The sequence below is a fragment of the Rhinatrema bivittatum genome, chromosome 6 (assembly GCF_901001135.1).
Source record: "Rhinatrema bivittatum chromosome 6, aRhiBiv1.1, whole genome shotgun sequence".
NCBI classification, from domain to species: Eukaryota; Metazoa; Chordata; class Amphibia; order Gymnophiona; family Rhinatrematidae; genus Rhinatrema; species Rhinatrema bivittatum.
Window position 1 is genome coordinate 38,289,433 of NC_042620.1, and position 27,548 is coordinate 38,316,980.

Genomic DNA, 27,548 nt, shown 5'->3' on the forward strand with positions numbered 1-27,548 from the left:
CTTCTCGTGATCTACAGATGGAAAGACTATTTGAGGAAAATAACTATACCCTCTCAGCACCTGAATATAATCCACTTTGAAGCACTGAAAAAAAAAAGTGTGAAAAGCAGAATATAAATTAAAAAATAAATAAATGTCCTGTTACTAGATTCCTATATTTGTGGTGCAGGACATGAAGACTGCATGCCATTTAATGAAATATTTATCTTTTTCTTTAAAGGCTAAAAAGGCTTTGTTCAGGATTATTCAGGATCTGGGGGAGAAAAAACCCCAGCGATATGGATGCTGGCAATAATCACTATGCCTTTCTGTTGCTTTGATCCAGTAGTTTGAGAGTTAATAATATGTGGCTATGCAGAACTTGTAACTGCATGAGCTGTTTGTAAGATGGCAGCATTCCAAACACAAAGGAAGAAACCATTAACTGTTCTCTCTCTGGGTATGTCTGTGTGAGATTAAAATATACCTTTGAACTAGGTTCAAGCTAGTAAGACCCCAGATTGTAAGCTTGCTCTGTTTGATTTACACTCTTGTTTTATCATTGCGTTTGCAAGCTAAACATTATATGCTGTCAGATGCTGCCACCATTTAACTGTCACAGAGAGCACAGCAACGACTGCACTCAGACATATAAACTAGCACATGGTAATCCTCAAAAATATCTCCTAGCCTTAGAAAACCACTTTCAATACAAACTGAAAGTATCTTTTCCCTTTCCTTATTTTTTTTTTCAAAAAAAGCCTGTCTCACTTACCTTTGTTAGCTGAGAGCTCTGATTCTTTTTCTGACTTTAATTTTATTTAAAGGCAATTTGAATAATAAGAGTGTTACCTTCTCTCTTTTTCAACTGTTTTATTGCTCAACCTATTACCCCATTACAGGGATGGGAACCATTGAGTTAGTGGGCTCGCTTTGAATCCTGAAAAGAGGTGGTGAGCTTAAGGCTGGAAGTCTTATCAAGGGCAGGCGCTTAAGCTGGAAGGCTTATCAATGGCAGGAGCTTGGTTTCCAGAAGCATTTTAGCTCAGAGAGTAAAGCAGATGGCCCTTTTTTAGAAAAATACCTGCTCAAACTACACCTTTAGTGCTCTCCCTGAAAAAACAAACCCCCATCAAATGGATAATGAGCTGTGATGTTGTCCTGTCTCACTTCACTGTAGAGAGCAATCCACAGGAGCTTGACTCTTAAGATAAATTTGACTCAAAAACAGTTTAAGCTTTATATTCCAACCATGAAATAGCCATAAAAAGTCTTCAATTTAAAATCCAGGTCGAGGCTTGTCCACAACCGTCCATCCAGTAGCTGGAGGCAGAGAACGCTTGCTATATGTGGTTCCATGTATGACATACATACAGGTGATGACATCAAAAAGAAAATAAGCAACTTTGCTCCCAACTGCTGGATGAGGGGTCTAAACCCACATGTTCTTGACTGGTGAAGCAGAAGGCCAAGGATTGATTGATTTCTGTTTTCACCAATCTTTAAATATATCTGTATATGTACAAACGTATTTGTATATTATATATATGTATATACACATACACTTAAATCAAGTCCTAGTTGCAATTCTGTTGTCACCCATGTATGAGGACTACCATCCTGCTTGTCCTTGGAGAATATATCATTAAGACTGTCTCCTTGGATCTTTTCCATTCATATGGACACACCAGATGCCATAACTTAGCTCCAAAGGGTGGACACTAATATGTGCTGTTACCACTGCCATATATATAAACATTTAAAATTCAAGTGTCTATCTATGTAGATATCTATTCATATCTATGGAGCTCTCATGAGATCTGTCAAGTTACTTTTAGTGTACCTCAAAATAGTTTTCAAGCACTTTACATGCTTAGTTTGTTGTACATTTTAGCACTTGACCTGTCTGGTGAACTAAGCTGTTACGCTTGGGCTCTGGACAGGAGTCGTGAACACCACCCAGCAGGGTGGCTCCAGGTGGAGAGAGACAGGAAGCTAGAAACAGTGTCTGGTTCCAGGCTGGGTCAGGGCAGGCAGCAAGTAGCAGAGTCTGGGTTCAGGCTGGGTCAGGGCAGGCGGCAAGTAGCAGTGTCTAAGTACAGGCTGGGTCAGGGCAGGCGGCAGTCAGCAGTGTCTGGGTCCAGGCTGGGTCAGGGCACAGTAAGCAGGGCAAGGCAGGTCAGAAGGCCCGTAGGCCACACACACACACACACAGAAGGCCCGTAGGCCACACACCAATAGCAGGGCAAGGCAGGTCAGAAGGCCCGTAGGCCACACACACACAGAAGGCCCGTAGGCCACACACCATAAGCGGGGCAAGGCAGGTCAGAAGGCCCGTAGGCCACACACACACAGAAGGCCCGTAGGCCACACACCATAAGCGGGGCAAGGCAGGTCAGAAGGCCCGTAGGCCACACACACACACAGAAGGCCCGTAGGCCAGGTATGGAAAGCAAGGAAGAAGGCCCAAAGGCCGCGCAAGGCAAGGCAAGGCAAGGAAAGGCCCGAAGGCCACGCAAGGCAAGGCCCAAAGGCCACGCAAGGCAAGGCAAGGCCCAAAGGCCACGCAAGGCAAGGCAAGGCAAGGAAAGGCCCAAAGGCCACGCAAGGCAAGGCAAGGCAAGGCAAGGAAAGGCCCGAAGGCCACGCAAGGCAAGGCAAGGAAAGGCCCGAAGGCCACGCAAGGCAAGGCAAGGCAAGGAAAGGCCCGAAGGCCACGCAAGGCAAGGAAAGGCAAGGAAAGGCCCGAAGGCCACGCAAGGCAAGGAAAGGCCCGAAGGCCACGCAAGGCAAGGAAAGGCCCGAAGGCCACGCAAGGCAGGCTAGAGCAGGGAGCCCAGGTGAGCTCGATGCCGAAGCACCGAGGGAACTGTCAGGCAGGGTTATAAGGGAAAGCCCAGACCATAGAGTGGACAGGGGAGATGGACCGGGTCTGTCAGGAGAGCCAGCACTAGAGGGACCCCTGGTGGTGAGGCGGTTGCACAGCAGCCACAGCCGTAACAGTACCCCCTCCTCAAGGCCTCCCCCTCCTCCTGGGTCCCATCTTAGCAGGGGGTACTCAATAATAAAGTCAGACCCCTTCTGGGGCGATGCGGCAGGTTCAACTCCTTCCAGAGGCAGCAAGGCAGTCCATAACCCCTCCTGGAGTAATAAGGCAGTCCATAACCCCTCCTGGAGTAATAAGGCAGTCCATAACCCCTCCTGGAGTAATAAGGCAGTCCATAACCCCTCCTGGAGTAATAAGGCAGTCCATAACCCCTCCTGGAGTAATAAGGCAGACAAAACCCCAACCTGGAGCAGCAACATAGTCCATAACCCCTCCTGGGGTGACAAGAGGAACATAAACCCCCCCTGGGCAGCGAAATAGTCCGTAATCCCTCCTGAGATGACAGCAGGGCTGGTCCGGACCCCTCCAGGGTCGGCATCAGAGCCGATTCGAGCCCCTCCGAGGTCGGCAGCAGGGCCGGTTCGTACCCCTCCGGGGACGGTAGCAGGACCGGTTCGGACCCCTCCGGGGATGACACAGCCAACACAGGTTCTTCTCGGGGTAGTGCAGCAGGCTCGGACCCCTCTCGGGACATTGTAACAGGCTCGGACCCCTCCCGGGGCATTGTAGCAGGCTCGGACCCCTCCCGGGGCATTATAGTAGGCTTGGACCCCTCTCGGGGCGATGAAGCAGGCTCGGCCCCCTCTCGGGGCGTGGTAGCAGGCTCGGCCCCCTCTCGGGGCGTGGTAGCAGGCTCGGCCCCCTCTCGGGGCGTGGTAGCAGGCTCGGCCCCCTCTCGAGGCGATGAAGCAGGCTCGGACCCCTCTCGAGGCGATGAAGCAGGCTCGGACCCCTCTCGGGGCATTGTAGCAGGCTCGGGCCCCTCTCGGGGCGATGAAGCAGGCTCGGGCCCCTCTCGGGGCGATGAAGCAGGCTCGGGCCCCACTCGGGGCGATGAAGCAGGCTCGGACCCCACTCGGGGCGATGAAGCAGGCTCGGACCCCACTCGGGGCGATGAAGCAGGCTCGGACCCCACTCGGGGCATTGTAGCAAGCTAGGACCCCTCTCGGGACGATGAAGCAGGCTCGGACCCCTCTCGGGACGATGAAGCAGGCTCGGACCCCTCTCGGGGCGATGAAGCAGGCTCGGGCCCCTCTCGGGGCGATGAGGCAGACTTGGCCCTCTCACTGGGTGATGCAGCAGGCTCGGACCCCTCTCGGGGCGTGGTAGCAGGCTCAGACCCCACTCGGGGCGATGAAGCAGGCTCGGACCCCTCTCGGGGCGATGAGGCAGACTTGGCCCTCTCACTGGGTGATGCAGCAGGCTCGGACCCCTCTCGGGGCGTGGTAGCAGGCTCAGACCCCACTCGGGGCGATGAAGCAGGCTCGGACCCCTCTCGGGGCATTGTAGCAAGCTTGGACCCCTCTCGGGGCAGGGTAACAGGCTCGGACCCCTCTCGGGGCAGGGTAACAGGCTCGGCCCCCTCTCGAGGCGATGAAGCAGGCTCGGACCCCTCTCGAGGCGATGAAGCAGGCTCGGACCCCTCTCGAGGCGATGAAGCAGGCTCGGACCCCTCTCGGGGCATTGTAGCAGGCTCGGGCCCCTCTCGGGGCGATGAAGCAGGCTCGGGCCCCACTCGGGGCGATGAAGCAGGCTCGGACCCCACTCGGGGCGATGAAGCAGGCTCGGACCCCACTCGGGGCGATGAAGCAGGCTCGGACCCCACTCGGGGCGATGAAGCAGGCTCGGACCCCACTCGGGGCGATGAAGCAGGCTCGGACCCCACTCGGGGCATTGTAGCAAGCTAGGACCCCTCTCGGGACGATGAAGCAGGCTCGGACCCCTCTCGGGACGATGAAGCAGGCTCGGACCCCTCTCGGGGCGATGAAGCAGGCTCGGACCCCTCTCGGGGCGATGAGGCAGACTTGGCCCTCTCACTGGGTGATGCAGCAGGCTCGGACCCCTCTCGGGGCGTGGTAGCAGGCTCAGACCCCACTCGGGGCGATGAAGCAGGCTCGGACCCCTCTCGGGGCATTGTAGCAAGCTTGGACCCCTCTCGGGGCAGGGTAACAGGCTCGGACCCCTCTCGGGGCAGGGTAACAGGCTCGGACCCCTCTCGGGGCATTGAAGCAGGCTCGGACCCCTCTCGGGGCATTGAAGCAGACTTGGCCCTCTCACAGGGTGATGCAGCAGGTTCGGACCCCTCTCGGGGCGAGGAAGCAGGCTCGAACACCTCTCCGGGCGTTGTAGCAGGTTCGGACCCCTCTCGGGGCGATGAAGCAGGCTCGGACCCCTCTCGGGGCGATGAAGCAGGCTCGGGCCCCATTCGGGGTGATGCAGGAGGCTTGGATCCTTCGCGGGGTGAAACAGCAGGCTTGGACCCCTCTTGGGGTGATGCAGCAGGCTCAGGTGGCAGAGCAGCAAGGTTAGAAGCAGTGCACATGGAAGAGACAGATTGCACTGCTGTGGGCTTGAATCCTGGAGCCAAAGTCTGAAGCTCCTGATTTTGTTTCTGGAGGAGCAGTTTAGAGAAGGCACAGGCAGTTCTAGGACGTCTAGGGAAGGTGCTCGTTAGTGTCCCAACAGCAGCTGTGGGAAGCAGAGCCCTGCTAGAGTTAATCAGCTCTCTCCGTTTTAGAGAAACCTGTTCCCGAGGATCTAGCACTGGTGTCACAAAAGCCTTCTTGGTCAGGTAAGTCCTGGGTTTTTCTTTCCACAAACTGTCAGCTAACTTGTCTGTTTTAGTTGAGCCAGAAGCAGAATACCGGTTGGGAAAGCTAATTGTTTTTTCTAATGGAACAGCTGGTCCTAGAGCAGAACAACGGGGGCAGGGTTTGCCTGGTGGTAACAGACACGGAAGACAGGAGCATTTCCACCACCCTGGTTTTGGAGTTAGACAATTTAAACATTCCTGATAGACCGAGACGTTCTTCTTATGACAATTGCTGCAAACCCAGTGCTCTTGGTCTGAGAGTTGACATGCAAGACAGTTCAAAGTCTGGCAACAAGCACAGACATAAAAACTTGGAGGCTGAGGCATACTGTTACACTTGGGCTCTGGACAGGAGTCGTGAACACCACCCAGCAGGGTGGCTCCAGGTGGAGAGAGACAGGAAGCTAGAAACAGTGTCTGGTTCCAGGCTGGGTCAGGGCAGGCAGCAAGTAGCAGAGTCTGGGTTCAGGCTGGGTCAGGGCAGGTGGCAAGTAGCAGTGTCTAAGTACAGGCTGGGTCGGGGCAGGCGGCAGTCAGCAGTGTCTGGGTCCAGGCTGGGTCAGGGCACAGTAAGCAGGGCCACACACCAATAGCGGGGCAAGGCAAGTCAGAAGGCCCGTAGGCCACACACACACAGAAGGCCCGTAGGCCACACACCATAAGCGGGGCAAGGCAGGTCAGAAGGCCCGTAGGCCACACACACACACAGAAGGCCCGTAGGCCAGGTATGGAAAGCAAGGAAGAAGGCCCAAAGGCCGCGCAAGGCAAGGCAAGGCAAGGAAAGGCCCGAAGGCCACGCAAGGCAAGGCAAGGCAAGGAAAGGCCCGAAGGCCACGCAAGGCAAGGCAAGGAAAGGCCCGAAGGCCACGCAAGGCAAGGCAAGGCCCGAAGGCCACGCAAGGCAAGGCAAGGAAAGGCCCGAAGGCCACGCAAGGCAAGGCAAGGCCCGAAGGCCACACAAGGCAAGGAAAGGCCCGAAGGCCACGCAAGGCAGGCTAGAGCAGGGAGCCCAGGTGAGCTCGATGCCGAAGCACCAAGGGAACTGTCAGGCAGGGTTATAAGGGAAAGCCCAGACCATAGAGTGGACAGGGGAGATGGACCAGGCCTGTCAGGAGAGCCAGCACTAGAGGGACCCCTGGTGGTGAGGCGGTTGCACAGCAGCCACAGCCGTAACATAAGCCATTATACATCTCAGGTAAGAAATCAAATGACTGATCTGGGAGATGGCCTTGCTGTAGGAGAGACAATTTCAGTAGTGACAAGGATATCACTGAACCTAGACTACTCCCTCTTTGGTGCCTTTTTGGCTATATCTTGTTTACTCTTATATCCACAATTGTTTTGGAACTTAAAAAAAAAAAAAAAAAAAAAGACTTATTGTAACAAAAAGAATTAGAACATAAGAACATGCCATACTGGGTCAGACCAAGGGTCCATCAAGCCCAGCATCCTGTTTCCAACAGTGGCCAATCCAGGCCATAAGAACCTGGCAAGTACCCAAAAACTAAGTCTATTCCATGTTACCGTTGCTAGTAATAGCAGTGACTATTTTCTAAGTCAACTTAATTAATAGCGGGTAATGGACAGTGTCTGCTTTAGCCAGATTTTTCAAACTGCTCTTTTGCTTTTCCTTTATACTTCTTGTTAAAGCTGTGAAAATAATAATTTGCAAAAGGACTAACCGCTGTTTCCATGTTTTTACCATTGCACCATACGTCCATTGTGACCTTCTCTGTAAAGAAGAGAAAACAGGTCAGAATAAGGTCTTGAGAAAGATATGTTTTATATGCATTATAATTTTATTTTTATCATCAGGGCATGGCAACTTTGCCTACACATGAAATAGTAGATCAGGCTCTGTGCACTATGCGAGGAAGTATTACTGCAGAGTGAACGGAGACTCTCAAATCTCACCCAATACGATCCTGCAGTCCACACCATCCAGATTTAGTAACCAAGTGTTGGTGGTTTTTGATCTGTTCTCCATGTACGTCTTGAGGCTCTTGCCATTGATTTCCAAGGTATACTCATATGCAAAGCCACTGACTGCATCAATGTTAATGGTTCCTTTGGTTTGGGCAGCACCGACAGTGAAGGTTTCTTTACCCACCAGCTTGAACATCCACTCTTTTCTTATTACCTCCTGTACAGTACAGAAAAGAAAAGCTATGACTGGCATAGCAAGCAATCACATGACTCAGATGGGCTCTCCCTCATCAAGGACAGACTGAGCCAGTTCTGCTTTCAACCCACTGCAACTTGATGTTCCAGCAAGTTCACAGTTACAATGGGGCAAAACCAGGAGTGACTGAAATGGTCCTTGATGCATTATAGTAGGGGTGTCAAACTAGTCCCTGAGGGCAGACAGACAGAACTAATAAAACATGTACTTTGCCCATAAAATATAGCAGCTTTATGCAAATAAGTCTCATGAATATTCACTCCGGACATTCTGAAAACCAGACCTGCTGGCAGTCTCAAAGGATCAGAATTCAACACCTCTTTCCCACCCATTTGATAATCCTACCTAAGATCATGGATCAGACTATTGCAGATATTATAGTATCTATGACTAGAAAAATCCATCATGTGTATTTCCTAACTGATGAGTTTCCCTGCTGGGTGAGGGTAAAGAAGCAGCTTTATCTGAGGCAATGTCCTCAATCCCCTTTTTAGGTTAGCACTGGTTACTCCTGTAGCATGTCAGCAAGATCCTTAAACTTGGGCCCAAGAATATTACTTTTTTGATGTGTCCAAACCCCACTACTGGACAGGACAACTACTAATCTCATGTCTCGCTTATTGCAGTCTTCAGTGCTGCTGCCAAGGCATGGAGCCAGCCCTTTGTATGATTTAAAGAAGCTTGAAAATTCTTGTCAAAATTAAAGGTTCTGGGAAAAGAAAGGGAAAGTCTTTGACTTGTTTCCTGGAGTTGCACCATAGAACTATGAAATATTGTCCTTCCGTCAGCAGATTAGAGACAGTACAAAAAGTAGGCAAAGGGCCCCCTTCTCTATAAAATGCTGCCATCTGGCTCCTCTGCCTCAGTTGTGAGGTTTTTTTAAGCTTTAATTTTCTCATTAATATCATCCTAGAGAACTTATTTATTTTTTAAAAATTATAACATTTCTACCCTGCCCAATTATCAAAGTCTGTCCTGGGCAGGCAAACTTACACATTAAATGAAACAGAGAAACCAAATAGTATAGACAAAAAAGGAAAGGTACAGAGTGTGCTAGTTCAAATCTTTTTTTCACCTATTTAATGTTTTTATTGGTACCAGTGTATCTTTTACTCCATATTATCTCAGAACTAAACCTCATGGAGGGTCATCTGGGCTATCTATGGTGGAACTTGAAGAAATCCAATCAAGCAGACCCTATAACTTCATGGGAGAAATAGCTGTTGCCTACTTAAAGTAGTCTCAGCAGAACACCCTTCCAAAATGCTGCATCAGCAATACCTTGTCTAGACATGACAGACAAGGATGAAAAGGCAAGTAAAGAAGCTCAAGATTGTCTTCTTCAAAAGTTCTCCTGGAAAAACCAATGCTGTCTGCTCACATGAAACTGAGAAAACCCTTGTAGACTAAGCTGCAATAAGTTACAGAGGAAAACAATCCTAGGCAGCACAGGTATCTAATAAGAACATAAGAAATTGCCATGCTGTTTCCAACAGAGGCCAAACCAGGCCACAGGAACCTGGCAATTACCCAAACACTAAGAAGATCCCATGCTACTGATGCAATTAATAACAGTGGCTATTCCCTAAGTAAACTTGATTAATAGCCGTTAATGGACTGTATATACCATATTTTCCGGCGTATAAGACGACCCCCAACTTTTACAGTTAAAATATAGAGTTTGGGATATACTCGCCGTATAAGACTATCCCTCTTCCAACGCATTCCAACATTTACAGCAGGAGGGAGTGACTCAAGGAGTGATGGCGCGCTGCCCGATTGGCCGGTGCTGGGCAAAAGGGGCTTGCTTCGGCAAGACCCTTTTGCCCAGCACCGACCAATCGGGCAGCGCACCTTCGCTCCTCCAGTCACTCCCCTCCCCTCACCGGATGCAGTAAAAAAGTTCATTCTGCGCTCTCTCGCTCCCCGATTGGCCGGTGCTGGGCAAAAGGGGCTTGCCGAAGCAAGCCCCTTTTGCCCAGCACCGGCCAATCGGGCAGCGCGCCCTCACTCCTCGAGTCACTCCCTCCTGCTGTAAATGTTGGAATGCATTGGAAGAGGGATAGTCTTATACGGTGAGTATATCCCAAACTCTATATTTTAACTGTAAAAGTTGGGGGTCGTCTTATATGCCGGAAAATAAGGTATATACAGTACAGTTACTTAGGCCTATGAACGAAAATAATTTTACGGTTGGGGTCGCCACATAGTGGGGAATTGTATTAAAAGGGTCGCAGAACTATAAAGGTTGAAAACCGCTGTTGTAGAAGGTACAGGCACCGAGGCAGGGAGAGAGCAGGCTCTCTAGGAGCGAGTACCTGTTCCCTGTAAGGTACTTGAAATAAAGCAGAGGGCCCCCACAGAGCGGGTACCCAGGTTAGCAGTTACCCCGAAGGGCAGAGAGAGAGTTTCCAGCGGCAGAGTAGCGTAGACAAGAACAAATTAGAGTCCTTGCTAACTCAATGAGCTAGCAAACTAGTGAAGGTAATATACCCGGATGGCGTGACATCAGCATGAGGGAACGCCCTCGAGGTTCGCGTCAAGGATGGTATAAAGACATGGGTTGCACGCGCGTACCCTAGTAGGTACCTGGGAGGAGCAATGGCGGGAGGCTGTACCATAGCTGTTCCGGGGATGCTGGAGAGATCGGCTTGTAGACGCTGTGATAGCCATCTTTCCTAGGTAAGCGGGAGGAGCCGTGAAATAAGCCGTCTAGCACTGACGGACGCAACGCTGCCATGCTGCAGACTAAGAACATTAGAAATAAACTCTACTGAGCATCCCCTTCTTCTCCAATACAAACTCAGTGACAGACATATGAAAGCCATAGTGTTTTGTACAACTGTAAGAAATTCAGTATTTGAAGATAGTCACTATAAATTGGCAGAGTCCACCAATGTAGAAAGTGACACTCATCAGACCACTTAGGAACACTGCACATACTAGTTACTGAATCAGCAGCAGATGCATGAATATATTTGGCTTTCCTCTTCATTTTTATCTTGAGTAATTGCTCCTCTTCATATTTCTGTTAACTAAGATATAACATCCTTGTGATAATTGACCACGATACAGAGAAAAAACTAATGGACCTGTCCGATTATCTCCACTGAATTTTGTAGAACTTTGTGGTTAAAGTAGAGTTATTGCAAACATTTTAAGAAGAAAGTCCCACTTTCGCTTCAGAAATCCACCATACCACAGCAATACATACACACATTGAACTGAGGCTAGTTCTTTGATATGCTATGGTATGGTGAATTTCTGAAGTAGGACACAGAATTTTTTTAAAACAGAAAATTTATTTATTTATTTAACACTTTTCTATACCGACCTTCATGGTAGAGACCATATCAGGTCGGTTCACATCGAATAGGGGAACTGAACCAAGAACAGTAACCAAAAACAAAAGGTTGAACATGAAAAAGCAAAGTTACATTTAACAGGGAAATTAAACTTGGAGGCATAGACTGCTGGAAGGAAGGAAAGGCTAGAGATAGCGGAGAAATTATTAGAATAAACAGAGCAGTCAGGAGGCTCTTATTCTGGGCTTAGGGGTAAAATGGAAATCCATTGCTCCTAAAGGAAGTTCTGTCGACTATTGTGTGTCATGGGTATCTGAGAAAGCTTGGCGGAAAAGCCAGGTCTTAAGTTTTTTCTTGAATGTTGGTAGGCAGGGCTCCATTCTGAGGTCAGCTGGGATGTCGTTCCAGATAGTTGGGCCTGCTGTTGAAAAGGATCGGTCTTTAGTTGAGATGAGGCGTGTGGCTTTTGTAGGTGGGGTCTGTAGGGTTCCTTTATATATTTCTCTAGTCGGTCTGTTGGTGAGGTGGAGATTGAGGGGGAATTCGAGGTCCAGATGCAAGTGATTGTAGATGACTTTGTGGATTAAAGTGAGTGATTTGTGGAGGATTCTGTACTTCACTGGGAGCCAGTGTAGGTTACGTAGGATGGGAGATATGTGTTCTCCCCGGTTGGTGTTAGTCAAGATTCTTGCGGCAGCGTTCTGTATCAACTGTAGCGGCTTGGTGGTAGAGCTGGGGAGTCCCAAGAGGAGTGCACTGCAGTAGTCGATTTTAGCAAATATCAAGGCTTGCAGGACTGTTCTGAAGTCATGGAAAAAAAGTAGGGGTTTGAGTCTTTTTAGGACTTGAAGCCTGTAGAAACAATCTTTGGTTGTGGTGTTGATCATTTTCTTGAGGTTTAAGCGGTTGTCTAGTAACACCCAGAGATCTCGTACGTGGGTATGCATGAGCTGGGTGTTAAGGATGGTCTGTGGGAGTGGACCAAAACTTAAACAATTTAATACTTGCATTTGCTGTGAGTTTGTTCTTATTCATCAATAGCATGTAACAAGTTTTCTGTCGAGTTCCTGCATTACTGCTGTGTTGCTTCAGACAGAAAGTGGAAGTCATTATCTGCTGGCTTGCCATTTTGCCACAACATGTCTGAGGAGGAAAATATATACTGTTCAGGGGCCTGTCTTCTAGCCTCTTACCTATTTGGTGTGAGGACAATGGCAGGCCAGACACTAAGGGAATGCTGCCAATCCAATTTCGCCACAGGATCCTTTATTACTCTGCCACACTGCAGAGCAACAAGCCATCTGTATATAGAGATGGCAGCCACTGCGGTGTCAGAATTACTGCACTGAATAAACTTTGGATCATTCTTCCAAGCTTCGTAGGACCTACATTTTTTGTATGTGTTCAATTTGAAAAATCCATATGGCATTGTAAACTGAATCTGTAGCATTTACTGATTCATAATATGCCAGACCATACAAGTTATAACATGGCACCAGAATTATTATGCACATGTTGGCCTACTCTGCCCTGCTTCAAATGAAATTTCCAGCCTTCAGCATGAAGAAGCAGCATGGCATGGTTAACTGTAGTAGCGGTCTTAGTTCTTAGGAGATGACTGGCCTATTCAGGAATGATGATTAATTCACGTTAATTACAAAGCTTCCCATAATTTTTCAACTCAGCCAGCCACTTTTGGTGTGCCAAGCCAAACATGATTTGCCAAGTCCACCATGCCTGGTGGAATCGGAGGCCGCTACTTCAACCAGAAGTTGGGGAGGGTGTAGGCAGTGGAGTGTAAAATCCAAGGGGAGGAGCGGGGGGGATAGGTGAAGTGTAAAAGGGATGGAAGAGGGGAGCATGGGGAAAGGAGGTGGGCACAAGGTAGTTGAATAGCTTCAGTACAGTGCAATATTCTGAGAAAACATCGTTTCAGTGCTGAGCAGAAAGGAGGCGGCAGTAGGTTATTAACAGAGCAGTGGTTCATGACCTGGTTCACGGCGGAGGGTGTGATCTTCAGACGTTTTGATTCTCAGGGAGGGCTGAAGTCTATAACTCAGGGTCGGCTCAGCTTGGGCAGAGGACTCGCGGTGCAGAGCAGAAAATAGTTGAAGTCATCGGACTGTTTCGGAGAGCTGAGGTTAGGGATGGTGGTTGCAAATAGACATGGGCCAGACTAGATTGCGGAGCAGGGTCTGGACTGTTTCTGCTTTCCAGCTTGCACGAGTTCAAGAGGGAGACGCACGAAGGGGCGCACTAAGGGGCAGGCCCCTTAGGTCGCGCTCCTTCGTGCGCGCGATGCCCAGCGTGCGGCGCCGCAGGAGAGAGCCCAGATTTAAAGGGCTTTGCTGTTCTCTCTGCGCTGACGTCTGTTCTGCTCCTGGCCTCTGATTGGCCAGTGGAGCTCCGAGGGGTGTGGCCGAGGTCCCCCATGCTGTCTCTGAGGGTGGAGGGTCGACGGAGGGCCGTGTGTGGCGAGCGGTGCAGTGAACGGAGGGCTCTTATCCCGACAGGCAGCGCCGATTGCGCGAGCCTAAGAGGTGAGCAGGAGAAAGAAAGTGCCGCAGGAGAGAGCCCAGATTTAAAGGGCTTTGCTGTTCTCTCTGCGCTGACGTCTGTTTTGTTCCTGGCCTCCGATGGAGCTCAGAGGGGTGCAGCAGAGGTCCTCCACGCAGTCTCTGAGGGTGGAGGGTCGGCGGAGTCCTAACTCTGATTCTTATTTTTTTAAGAAGTTAACAATTCACAGTAAAACATTGCTGCCTATCCCATGATATTTTAATTTCCTTCTTCACTATTTCATTTGGAAGCTTTGATGAATTCCAAGTGCCAAAAATGTGCTGCTAAGTCATCCACTCCTTAAGTAGCTGCATGTGTGTTTCTGAAACACTAAATTGAAAAATGTGTTGTGATCCTCTTTTGATGAAAGATGCTACAATTTAAAATTATAATCACAGCCAAAGAAGCAAGTACCCTGCTTTTACAAGGAAAGCCAGTGACATTGGGTCCCCATGGAAGAAACATATTTAATATCTCCATGACCCAAAACAATACTATCTTCTGACTTCAGTTTTCATAAAATAAAAAATATCAATAATTGCTCACTATAAGCACTCCATGAACTCCATATCAAGTAATAACTAAAATTAGTCACTGTTGATACTTGTAAACCATACTAACTTCAGTATAAAATATAGAAAAAAAGATCAGAATGTTTCATTTAAATTTAATGGAATGGGTGGGCTTGCCTGTTCCCTATTTCCTTCTGTTCAGATCACAAGATGCAAGTGCTGCCCACATATCAAGTCTATTCTGCTGTCACTTTCTCCCTCCCACCCCTCGGTCCATATCTCTCACTCAGAGCTTCCCCAGCTCCCGCACCTCCTGGCGCTTATGGTGTCTATACTCCCATTCTCTCGACAATCATAGCAAGAGCCGTGCAGGAATATGGGCACCACACAGTTCAAACTTTCCACGCAGGATTGTGAATTGGTAGAAGAATGCTATAGCATACTCGCTTTCTCAAACCTGCAGAACAGGACCATGACCCAATCACTGGCATTCTGTGACCCAATACTGGGGCATAACCCCGAATTTGAAAACTACTGGCTTCTAACCATTTTGAATTTTTAAATGTATTTTCCCTGTACAATTTGCTGCAAATTTCTGTGGTAATTCAAAAACAAATAAACAAGATGAGCAGCCTGAATTTTCAGTCAAAGTCAGCATTATTTTCTTTCTATCTTAATTTAGGTGTATTGCACAGCTTTACCATATATAGTATGAAAAGCAGTATAGTCTGTGTTCTAGTCTACACATTTTTCGCATGAATGACAAAATTTGCTTTGATATTAACAAAATATATTGTGGTTTCTATTAAATAATAGCATAATGCTATCAAGATAAAACTCATCTGTAAGACTCAAGCCCTATTTGACCCCCAGATACAATATAAAACTGGTCAACATGCAGAACCCTCCTTTAGAGTGGACACATGGCATACATGGCTAAGTGCTTAACTTCTTAACTGAATTCTTACTTTCCCATCCACATAAACAACACGTTTCCCTGATGTAGTCCCATGTTCAAATTCAATCTTGTGCACTCCATCACTTAATGCAACCTCCCAGACTGCCACCAAGTCTGTCATCCTCTCCAGGTGGCCGTATCGAGCCCTGCGGAAAGAAATAGAAAAGGATCCCAGAGTAAATACTTAAAAATAAATATTAATGTAAACTATTTCAAAGCAGATCACTGCAATATTGACTAATTCTAGCTTGTAGAGTGTAAATAATGAAAAACTCCAAAGAAAAACAGAAATTCATCCAAGTCCTCCTCATCACATAATTATCAGCCACCTTCTTAGCACCCTTCTCAGACACACAGTGCCAATGGATTACAGTCTATTAGCTCTACACGTACACCTTCTCCTTAAATGGATTAAGATCTTGTAACAAGGGATAAAGCAATGTACAACTCTGCACCAATGTACAAAACTTCAGTTTGGAAGGTAAGAGGTAAGATGTTTTCTTTAACTCCCATTTAAGTAGATACAGATAATAAAAAATGTTTGCAATACCTGTGCAATTCATGTCTGTATATAAAAGTGAATAAATAAATGTTATTTTTCTTTCCTATTAGGTCAGTGGTACAAACACTGCAGCTCCACTCAAGTTTTACAGTTTCAGCTAGCTGGATTCTCCTTCCCTCTGCAATTATTTATTGCATTATGGGTACTACCTACAGTTGTGACTTCTCTGATATTCAAGTACTGTCTCAGCAAACTTGAAGGAAGGAAAGAAATGATCCAAAGTATGGGCTTGAGAGGTTGGGGACAAGAAACTCTAGAGTTTGTAATGTGAAAAATAACTAAAATGTTATTCTAGGAAAATACAAATTGAATGCAGTGCATCATGTGTAATCACATACAGGCAATATAGTTAAGCCTACATACCTGTAAACAAGGTTTTTCATAGACAGCAGCATGAATTAGCCATTACACGTGACTGATATCATCCAATTGCACAGACATGGACTTATCTGTCAAAGCTTAGTAAAGCTATATTAAGCATGGGTGAGAGTTTCCATGTGCATGCACTGCCTTGTGAGGTCTTCAGTCTTATCTAGAGCTCAAGTTTTAATAAGATAGTAGACTCTCCAAGGAGGCAGGCAGGTAATAAGAATGGCTAGTTTATCCTGCTGTTTATAGAGAACCCTGTTTACTTGCAAGCAAACTTGCTTTAACCATCGACAAGCAGGCATGAATTAGCTATTACATGTGGGGGAGTCCCAAGCTCAGGGTTGTACAGCAGAAGATGCAGACAACCTGGCCCCCACCAAGTAGAGAGTGAGCTATTAGGAGAGTAATCTGCACAGAACTGCTTGCATAAAGCTACTGTCACTTCAAAACATGTTATCCAGACACTAGTGGGACCTGAAGGTGTGCAGAGATGACCAAGTAGCAGCTATGCAAATGTCTTCTATGAAAGTGGCCCTTAGATAAACACTGAGGACACCATGGCTCTCACCTGATCAGCCTTGACAGAGTCTGCCCTTCCCATTCTATTGGGATCAAAGGATAAAAACAGATGAGAAGACTGATGATGAGGTTGAGTCCTTCTCAAAGAATATACTAGCACTCTTAGACACCATGCTGTCTCGGGAAGAAAGGGGCAACACAATAGATTGGTTAAAGTGGAATGCAGACACCACTTTTGGAAAGAACTTAGGGTGAGTACACAGAACCACCCTGCTGAGAAAAAACTGCCGGCATGGTAATTAGGAGACCAGCTCTTGCAATTTACTCACCCTTTCAGTAGAAGCAACAGCTAGAAGAAACATTGCTTTCCAGGGAAGAAACTAAATCCACCAACTCAAAAGGAGGTTTAATTGAGGTCTGAAACATAGAAATGACGGCAAAAGAAGACCAAATGGCCCATCCAGTCTGCCCAGCAAGCTTTCATGGTTATTTTTCTCATACTTATCTGTTTCTCTGATCGCTGAGGTCATGGCCCTTATTGGTAACTTTTTGGTTCTAATTTCCTTCCACCCCTGCCATTGATGTAGAGAGCAGTGCTGGAACTGCATCAATGTGAAGTATCAAGCCTAACTGGTTAGGGGTAGTAACCGCAGTAATAAGCAAGCTACTCCCACGCTTATTTGTTTACCCAGCCTGTGCAATTTAGTCCTTGTTGATTGTTGTCTGAATGTAAATCCTCTTTTCTTCATTCTCTCCTGCCGTTGAAGCAGTGAGCTGCGCTGTATATGTAAGTGAAGTATTAGGCTAATTTGGTTTGGGGTAGTAACTGCCGCAACAAGCAAGCTACTCCCACGCTTATTTGTGAATGCAGATCTTTTTTCCCATATTTCCTCTTGCCGTTGAAACAGAGCAATATTGGAGTCGTATTATCCTTGGGTATGTTTATTGAATAAGGGTAGTAGCCATCATTCCTGCAAGCCACCCCCATGCCTTTTCTCTTCATTTCATTCACATCCTCAAGACTTTAGGGATCCACAGTGTTTATCCCACGTCCTTTTGAAATCCTTCACAGTTTTGGTCCTCACCACTTTCTCGGGAAGGGCGTTCCAGGCATCCACAACCCCTCTCCATGAAGAAATACTTCCTGACATTGGTTCTGAGTCTTCCTCCCTAGAGTTTTAAATCATGACCCCTGGTTCTGCTGATTTTTTTCCAACGGAAAATGTTTGTTGTTGACTTTGGATCATTAAAACCTTTCAAGTATCTGAAAGTCTGTATTATATCACCCCTGTTCCTCCTTTCCTCCAGAGTATACATATTTAGATTCTTCAATTTCTCCTCATAAGTCATTCGATGAAGACCCTCCACCTTTTTGGTCGCCCTTCTCTGGACCGCCTCCATCCTGTCTCTGTCCCTTCTGAGATACGGTCTCCAGAACTGAACACAGTACTCCAGGTGAGGCCTCACCAAGGACCTGTACAAGGGGATAATCACTTCCCTTTTCTTACTCGATGTTCCTTTCTCTATGCAGCCTAGCATTCTTCTGGCTTTAGCTATCGCCTTGACGCATTGTTTCGCCAACACTAGAGGTTTACTGACCATAGACCTGGAATACCAAATGCTTTCATGAATCTGGATACCAAAGGGTGGAGAGAGAGATTGGAACTCCACCTGCTGATGATATACAATAGCATGGAGACCAACCTTGTCTAAAGAGGTACTAAGGCTTGAGGATGAAGGGAAGAAAAGATACTGATGAAGTAAATCCCTTGGGCCACAGCAGAAGGGATCAGACAGTTTGTCTTACACAGAGCAGAAAACATCTTCCACTTGAAACTGTAGGATCTCCTAGTTAATGGCTTTCTAGCTGAAATCAGCACTTCCTCCACTTCCTTTGCAAGGAGCAAAGAGGAGACTACTTTGTGCTCAGCATCCATGCTGTGTAGGCCATGAATCTCAGAGCTCAATAAATGAGTGGAATGGAATGAGTAAATATTAATCAATTGTTTACTCTTTCGAAAAGTACAAAGACCAGGGGACACACAATGAAGTTACTAGGTAATACATTTAAAACTAATAAGAGAAAATAATTATTTATTCAATGCATAATTAAATCCTGGAGTTCATAGTCAGAGAATGTAGTGAAAGCTATTATTGTAGCTGTGTTTAAAAAAAGGTTTGGACAAGTTCCTGGGGAAAAGTCCATTAACCATTATAAAGGTAGAGTTGTAGAAATCCATTGCTTATTCTTGGGATTAGCAGCTTGGAATTGATCTACCCCTTGGGATCCTGCCAGGTACTTGTGACCTGGATTGGCCACTGTTGAAAACAGGATACTGGGTTTGATGGTCCTTTGATCTGACCCAGAATGGCAAGTCTTATATTCTTATGTAAGTCTGCCTTTCTCCTGAATGAAGATTGGAGATATCCCCAAAGGGATGAGACCTCACTTGCCGTGGCAGACTTGTGCAATGAGAGCCATCCTTACCTTGTCTAGAAAGACTTTCTATACAGTCCTGGTGATTAGAGGAATCAGAAGGTTCACATAAAGTATACCAATGCTCTACTTTAGCAGAGAAGCATTAGAAGCTGATCTGTAAATCCTTGGAAGCACAGAGCAGAACTCTGACCATTCTGTTTACATCTGAAGCAAACAGGTCAATCATCTGTTTTCCCCAGTGAATGAACAAATTGTTCACAACTCGTTGGTCCAAGAACCACTTGTGCAAAAGTATACCTCTTCTGAGGTGGTCTGCTAGCGTATTTATTTTTTTAGATTTTTATATTCCGCTTTTCGCACTTTTTTCAGCACTTCAAAGTGGATTACATTCAAGTACTGTAGGTATTTCCCTATCCCCAGAGGGCTTATGAGTTCCCAGAAGATAAGTTGTCTGTAGACAGATATTGTGGTGATCTGCCTATGATTATAATTTTGATGGCTTTCTGGCAGAGCATATGAGAGCCTGTATTCTCCTGTTTACGTAAACCATGGCCACCTGATTTCTGGATTAAAATTCATTTCTAAGAGGAGGTGAGAGAGTAGATGTGAATCGGTTATTTACACTTTCAAATAATAGAAGGACTAGGGGGCATTCCATGAAGTTAGCAAGTAGCACATTTAAGACTAATCGGAGAACATTCTTTTTCACTCAACGCACAATTAAGCTCTGGAATTTGTTGCCAGAGGATATGGTTAGTGCAGTTAGTGTAGCTGGGTTCAAAAAAAGGTTTGGATAAGTTCTTGGAGGAGAAGTCCATTAACTGCTATTAATCAAGTTTACTTAGGGAATAGCCACTGCTATTAATTGCATCAGTAGCATGGGATCTTCTTAGTGTTTGGGTAATTGCCAGGTTTTTGTGGCCTGGTTTGGTCTCTGTTGGAAACAGGATGCTGGGCTTGATGGACCCTTGGTCTGACCCAGCATGGCAATTTCTTATGTTCATAATAAATGGCTCATCCTTATAGTATGTTGATCTGTAAATGACTATTGGAATCCTCATGTTTTGTGCAGTATTAGTCCCCCAGCTCTGAGCTGAGGCGTTGGTAGACAGTCACTTGATACAGTGGGACACTAAGTAAGAGACTCACTTGTCACAACTTCTGAATTCATCTGCCACTGAAGGGTTGCACCCATCCCAGGGGTCACCAAGATTTGGTAGGATAAAAGTTGAGTTGATCCCATTAGTTTTAAACGCTTTGCATATGTAAATGAGACATAAGACCCCCATATGCCCGAGTAAGACCAAGATAAACCTTGCTAGGTCCTTTAATGCCACGACTGTCTTCCAGGAGGAATGCTTTCAGCTGAAGAGAGACTATCTAGGCTCCTATAAATGAATATGCCAAATCGGAATCAAGTTCACTTGGCAAGTTGACTAGGAACCCCAGTGAATGGGAAAGCTGAATGGTTTTTGAGGGACTCTAGAACTTCTGACAGGGATGGCCTATCACCATCCAGTTATCCAGGTCTGGGAACATACATACATACAGCCTACTGATAAAGCTGCACTGCCATTACCGCCAGGTATTTCATAAAACACTCTTGGGGCAGTAGATAGGCTAAAAAGGAGCAACTTTGCTTGGTAATGCATGTCCTTCACCATAAACAAGAGGAATTTCTGGGGGTGGAGTGAATAGAGATATGCATAAGTATTCTTCAGTTCCAGAGCACCCATCCAGTCCCTTGGTTAGATAAAAGAAAGAATCATCTGGAGGGAGTTCAACTTGAACCATTCCCAAACCAGCATTTTGTTAAGTCTTTGTCAACCCAGTATAGGCCTCAATCCTCCTGTTTTCTTGGGCATAGAACTTCTAACCACATTTCTTGGAATATACAGGCTCAATCACCTTTTGTATGAGGAACAACTCCATTTCCAATTGTAGTTGAGAGGATTGAGATTTTGAACTGAAGACTAAAATTTACCACTTCGGAGGAAGGTGAGAGAAGCACAAGTGGTAGCCACAATCTACAATTTTCAGGACCGTCCTTGGTTATCTGGTGCCATGTGATGGGAAGGATTGAACTTTTACCTCCACTGATGGAAATGGTCTTCAGAGCCATCAAAAACTGTTATCTGGCTTAGGCTGCATCTATTGTGGATCCTTAGGCTGATGTCTTTCCCTCTGAAGATCCTGAACAGGAAGCTGCTGCCGCTGTAGAGGAGGTGGAGCTCGATGACACTTAAAAGAGCAGAATTGAGGTCTCTGGAAGAATGGCTACTTGTAAGAGAAAAAATAGCATCAAGTTGGAGCTATCTAATCTCCCACTGTAGCTGATGACTGTAGCATAGATTGATTCACTTTAAATCAGATCCACTGTCTGCTTACCTTCATCACCGATCAAGCTGTCCCCTGTGCAGGGCACATCTGTGAGATGGTCATTCACATCTTCTTAAAGGCTGTTAGCTCGCAACCATGAGTCTTTGGGCCCCAGTGCTAACACCAAAGTTCTGGCTATGATATCTAAAGCTTAGTAGATGGAACAGATGGAATATGATGCTTTTTATATTCCTCTGCATCTTCCACTGACCAGTGAACATCCTCCTGATCTGGATATGATGACTTTGTCAAATGCTTTTACTTATAGAAACATTCATGTAGATTCTGTACTAGAGTTGTGAGCTTCCATCCAGGCATTCAACATAGAAATCTGGAAGAACTTTTTACCAAAAAGGACTCTAAGAACTTCGTCTTTTCCCCGTTGAAATGTAACAGTGCGTTTAGCACGCGTCAATGCTGACCTGACCAGCATCACGTGTTGTGGGAGCTAAATCATCCCAAAACCTGTGGTAGCTTGTATGCTATATTTTAAGTCTTGTTTCTGAGCCACCAGGAAGCACAATGATGGCATCTGCCAAATCCTTGACAGACAGTCCTGGAGAAGCTTATGGACTGGGATAGTCACAGAATCTGCTGGAGGTTGCAGAAACTGAAGACATCCATTCTCAGATTCTTTTTCTTCTTAACACTGATATTTATAGTCAACTTATCCAAGAATCTGGCATGGAGGTATGTTGCAGCAAGTCTGGAAGGGGATCAGATAGAATCTCCATGGAGTCCTCCTCATCACCCGACCATGGAGGAACACTAGGCCATGACACCATATTGAAGATAGCGACCAAGATGAAGACCTCTGCTAGATTGTAGGGGAAACATCTGGATAGAACTCACAAGATAGAACCCACTTTATCATTTGATCCTTGAAGGGACTTCTCTGGAGAATAATCCAAAAGTTCCTAGTGAGGACTTTACCACAGGAGCTGTTGGCACTGGATGTACACACCAATGTGGGCAGGGCTGGATTTAGGTATAGTCAATGTAGGCAAGTGCATAGGGCACCAAATTTTGAAAGCACACAAAAATTAGGACTCTACCTGTTGCTCTCTGACTTCCAGTGTCAAAACTCCCCACTCACTCACTTTTCCTCCTTTTTGAAGCAGTACCAGTCTTCTTCTTCAGTCCCCATGACCCATGGGACGACTTTGAGCTTCTGGGGGCCGACCCATTCCTCTTTCTAAGGCTCCATAAGCCATGCTGCAGATTCTGCCGAGGCCATGCTGCTCTCGCTATACTATGCTACAGCTCTGAGAGGACGCCTCTCCTGGCTGCCGATACCCATGTCAATATCATCACAAAGGCCTGTGATATCAGGCGATTGTTCTTGATATTGTTTCAATTCATTGGCGGGCTGAAAATAATGGAACAAACAGATTAGGTAGGATGGATGAAAAAAAAAGCATGTCATCAGGCTGTAGGTTTGAACATTCCTTAGCTAGGGGATATGGGTGGAGTGGGGAAGGGTAGATTGCGCCATCCACTGCACCAATGTTGCTGTTCTGGAGCAGTTGAGAGGGAGAGGGGGGGAAATGTGCCATCCATTTCCATCAATGCTTGCCATCTGAAATTTTGGGGGGCCATGGTCCTTGCAGCTCGCCCCCCCCCATATTCTGATATTTATGAATTTGCTCCCACTGGCTAGGGGACCCTCTGAGTCATAGTTGGAGTAAATACATCTTCCTCAGAAACTCAGATGGGCTTGTCTTTGCGTGGAGTTAGGGGTAAAACTGAAGAGGAGCTCAGCACCACAGTTACAACAGTGGCCAGCTCCACCAGCAATCTCGAATATCAGCACTTTGCTCTATAGAGCAGTGGTTCTCAACCTTTTTCCCATCGTGACACACCTGTGTGATATACTACTCATTACAATTCACGGCAGAAATAAAAAATAAAAGGTCTAGTATTATTTTTATTGTTAAGAATGACACAAGGGAAAGAAGTACTCTGGCTGAACAGAAATTGTATAAATAGTAAACATCCCATACCAAAAAACAATTTCCAGCACTCAAACAGTAATCACCTTACTTAAGAAAAGCAACACTGAAAATATTACACCAGGCCTTAAGACACCAATACACCACCTATTAGGAAAATGGACCAAATCAGGCTGCTACAGAGCCCTACACAGAAACTACAAGCCAACAGAATATCTCACCTCAGTCATATGTGCAGACCCTCACCTAACAAAGAATAAAGAGACCATAAAACATAACTAGAAACATGCAGACAAAAACTGAACTGGAAACTGCAACAAGCCAGAGAGACTGTATGCAGTGTAACAAAGGAAAGAGAGAAACTTCACCAGTCTTCAAAACAAATCAAGAAATATAAAATCATTAGCAGTAAAACCATACTAACAAAAAGAACAGATTTCAAAATAGCTGATGAATGGAATATCCAATAATTAAAAAAACTCATATCAAAAATTTATAGATACCAATAAAATATTTCAAAATAGTAAACACAAAGATCGAATAATGAAAATTAAGGATAAAAAAAAATGCTTTGCTCTGCATACCTGGGAACGTTTGATATCCAGGTGCCCTTAGACAGTTTTGAATTCGCAGGAAGAGGGATGGTTTTTGCTTGCAACTTTCTCCTCTCTGTCATACATAAGCTCTCTCTCTCTCTCTCACATTGGCTCTGCATACATAGGAATGTTTGATATCCAGGTGCCCTTAGATTATTTTGAATTCGCAAGAGGAGGGATGGTTTGCTTGCAACTTTCTCCACTCTCTGTCTCACACAAGCTCTCTCTCTCACTCTGGCTCTCAATCACACACACATACACATGCTTTTTCTCTCTCACTTATATAGGCTCTTAATCACACATTTACACACATGCTGTCTTTTCACACACATACACAGGCTTTCAATCACACTTACATACATGCTTTCTCTCTCATACACAGACTGTCATTCACACACTTGCACACATGCTCTCTTTCTCTCACTTACACACAGGCTCTCAATCACATGCTCTCTTGCCTACACAGGCTCTCAAATCACACACAGACACACATGTTCTCTCTCTTTTATATACACACAGGTTCTTAATCATACATACACATTATCTCTCTCACACATAAAAGGTTCTCACTCATACACTTACATTCATGCTATCTCTCTCACACACACTTTCACACAAACAGGCTTTCAATCACTCACATATACATGCTGACACACACTCACAAAGGATCTCAAACACATATGCTTGCTTACTCACTCTCCACCCCCACCAAACTAGCGACAGCAGGAGCCTCCTCCACTTCCAGCCCTCGCGGCCTCGAGAAAGGATTCCCATCCACCATGGGGGCTGATGTTGCTCCTCTTTTGGTCTGCGCCGCACTGCTCTTCAGGCTGCGCCTCTCTTCTTTGGGCCAATGATGCACGCACTAGCATGGATTCTTCTTCCCGCGCACGCAGCCGCTGCACACCACTTCCTCTTCTGGACCGTGGCAGGAAGAAGAGAATATGCTGGTGCCACTGACTCCAGCTCTCCTGCCCTATTCCGCCCGGGCTATCAGCATTTTAAGCCCAGGTGGAGGAGGACTTCCTATTTCGCTGGGTCAGCTGGAGACTGGGAAGCGTGGCGAGACACCTGCATGTGCTTAGCAACACACTGGTGTGTCGCGACACACCGGTTGAGAACTGCTGCTATAGAGGATGCCACTAATTCCTTTTGCACTGTGATATCCACAGTAAGACTTGTGATCTTACATACTACAGCGCTCTGTTCCAGCACTGTAGATGGTGCCACAGCTTGCCATGCCTAGTGCATAGATGGCGCCTTGGACTGAGTGCTCTGTGCCGATGACAGAAATGGTGCCTTGGTCAGTCCCAGGTGTCTTGTTGACATGGCAATCTTCCATGCTAGAAATGAAGACAGGATCTGCACCCCTTCTCAGTGTCATGAAGGGGCTTGCTCCCTTGCCATTGACCTTCTTTTCAGCTTTGAAGGGGACAGCTCCAAAGGAAGTCTCCCTTTCCACTTAATGTCATTCTCTGTGCCTTCTCTGACACAGGTAGTTTCTGCACCATGCTCAGTCCCTAACCTGGGACTGTTCTGGAGCCTGGCACCATGAAGTGAGGGGTAGTAGGGCTTTCTCATGCTTGTGGGACAAGAGGGGGAGAGGTCCTGCCTTGTCTCCTTGCGTCAAGAGCCCAAAGACATTTCACTCTGTGAAGATCAGCTCCACTGTGTGGTTTCGCACCAAGGTTTAGGGCTCTTACTCATCAGTGCCTACCAATGGGCCTACATCTTGCAGGCGCAATACAGCTGTGCCATGGGGGACATGTGATCACAGCTGTAACAGTTTGATGGGTCATGGTCCAGGCCCAAACATCAATAACAGATGATGTGAGTATCTGTCATGGACATACGATACCCACATATGCAGGCTTTAAACCTGCTTACACCACAGGCTTCTCTGACTTTCACATTCTCATCATTTTTTAGCTAGAACTTTAAAGTTGTATTGGAGAGGCTGCTGAGGCAGTGGTGAAAATAAGTTTTTAACAATAAGGTAGAAAAAAACAAGGATACTCTAAGCCACAAGTAGAAAAAAAATTGAGAGCAAGAAAAGAACATATCCACATGGTAATTTAGAAGAAGAAAGATTGAGAGGGGCTTATAAGGCAGTGTGTGCGCATAGGAACTTCCATGCATGCTCAATAAAGCTTTACTGAGTTTGAAAGATGGGTCCGTGTCAGTGCTGTTGGATAACATTACCCATAATTAAAGTCCAATTCATGCCTGATTGTACTAGAGACATAACAATAGTAGAACTGATGAAGTAGGGGTGGATCCTACCACTCATGGATTCAGAGATCACGCAGAGGTCTAAGTTTGTTGAGAGGGGGACATTTTTGTATCTTTACCACAAATACATTTTATACAGCTGTAGAAAATGTTGCAGTGTTGCACTATCCCATTAGAAATAAGAACCAGGCAGCGTGAATACTCTTAGCATGTTCCAAATATCCAGAAGTGACAAGACATCCAAAGTATTTTTTGAAAACTGGATTTACAGAAGTATCTGTTTAGGTCATTAGCAGAACTTTAATAATGAAAATGGATGCTAAAGTTTCATCCTACACACATTTATTAGCATACAAAGGTACTGTGTGCATTAACTGCTCTAGGTCACTTCAGAATAAATAATCATAAAATATATTTTTAAATACATGTTATAGAATAGTCTCCTCTTTTTAAAAGGAGGAAATACAAATAGCAGTATGATTACATCAAATCTCTGAACAGAAAATGCTTTTGCAGCCTGGTTTATTATTGCAATGAAGATTGTTTTACCTTACTTCATCTCCATAGGTAATCTCCTCTCCAGATGCCATTGTAAGCAAAGCTGTCTCTAATCCAATGAGCAGCCAGGAGAGAGAAAAAAGTAGCAGCAAAGCAACAAGATATGAAATGAACAGTCATTCAACTTCAGTTGATTAATCCTTTCCTAATTCTCTCTCACATATATTAAAATTACAATGTGCACATCTCAGTAATAATATTCTGTGAAGTAATCCGTGTGATTTCTGCTAACTAAAAGGAATTATAAGGCAAAATATTTAAAGCAGCAGGATTAGCAAAAACCATTTTATACAATTCAGTTGGTCTTGAAATCTGTCCTTTCTTAAGTTCTCAATGTTTCACATTGGAGCTGATGTAATAAAACCCCTGCTAAAACTGGAATTAAATTTTAACACTGGTTTTATTTAAAATGGATGTTAAAAATAGGGTTCCCCACAGGATGCAGTAAGCTAATGGATTGTAAATTGAGCTGGAGTAAACAAATAAATAAATGCACTAAATTTAAAAAGTGCTAAAATGTGAGTTACTTGAACAATCCGCACTAAACAGAAAAGTGCTTTAAAACAGGAGTAAGGACGTTGGTAGGTGCATGAAGTTGGAAGGAGTGTGACCGAGCATCCTAATTTGGGCACAAGCTGCATGCAAGGCAACGCATGCCAAGTGAAACCAAAGGGTAAACTCTCTAGGACAGCACCTACAGCAGAATTGTATGCACTTTGGTGCTTTGCAGTTGCCTGTTCCAGAGAACTT

General features: G+C 45.7%; 1 protein-coding gene across 4 annotated transcripts in view; it reads right to left on the bottom strand.

The window, feature by feature from the left end:
• Window positions 1–27,548, bottom strand: part of FAIM (Fas apoptotic inhibitory molecule) — a 77,371-nt gene that overhangs the window by 20,491 nt on the left and 29,332 nt on the right. For 2 of the 4 annotated variants that reach the window (XM_029605302.1, XM_029605303.1), the window contains 3 exons: window positions 15,202–15,337; window positions 7,593–7,821; window positions 7,361–7,410 (listed from right to left, as the gene is read on the bottom strand). In XM_029605302.1, the coding sequence (XP_029461162.1) occupies window positions 7,361–7,410; window positions 7,593–7,821; window positions 15,202–15,337 (415 nt within the window). Of the gene's footprint in view, window positions 1–7,360; window positions 7,411–7,592; window positions 7,822–10,449; window positions 10,609–15,201; window positions 15,338–26,789; window positions 26,814–27,548 lie in introns of those variants that run through there. The other 2 variants (XM_029605301.1, XM_029605304.1) reach the window with 2 other exon arrangements.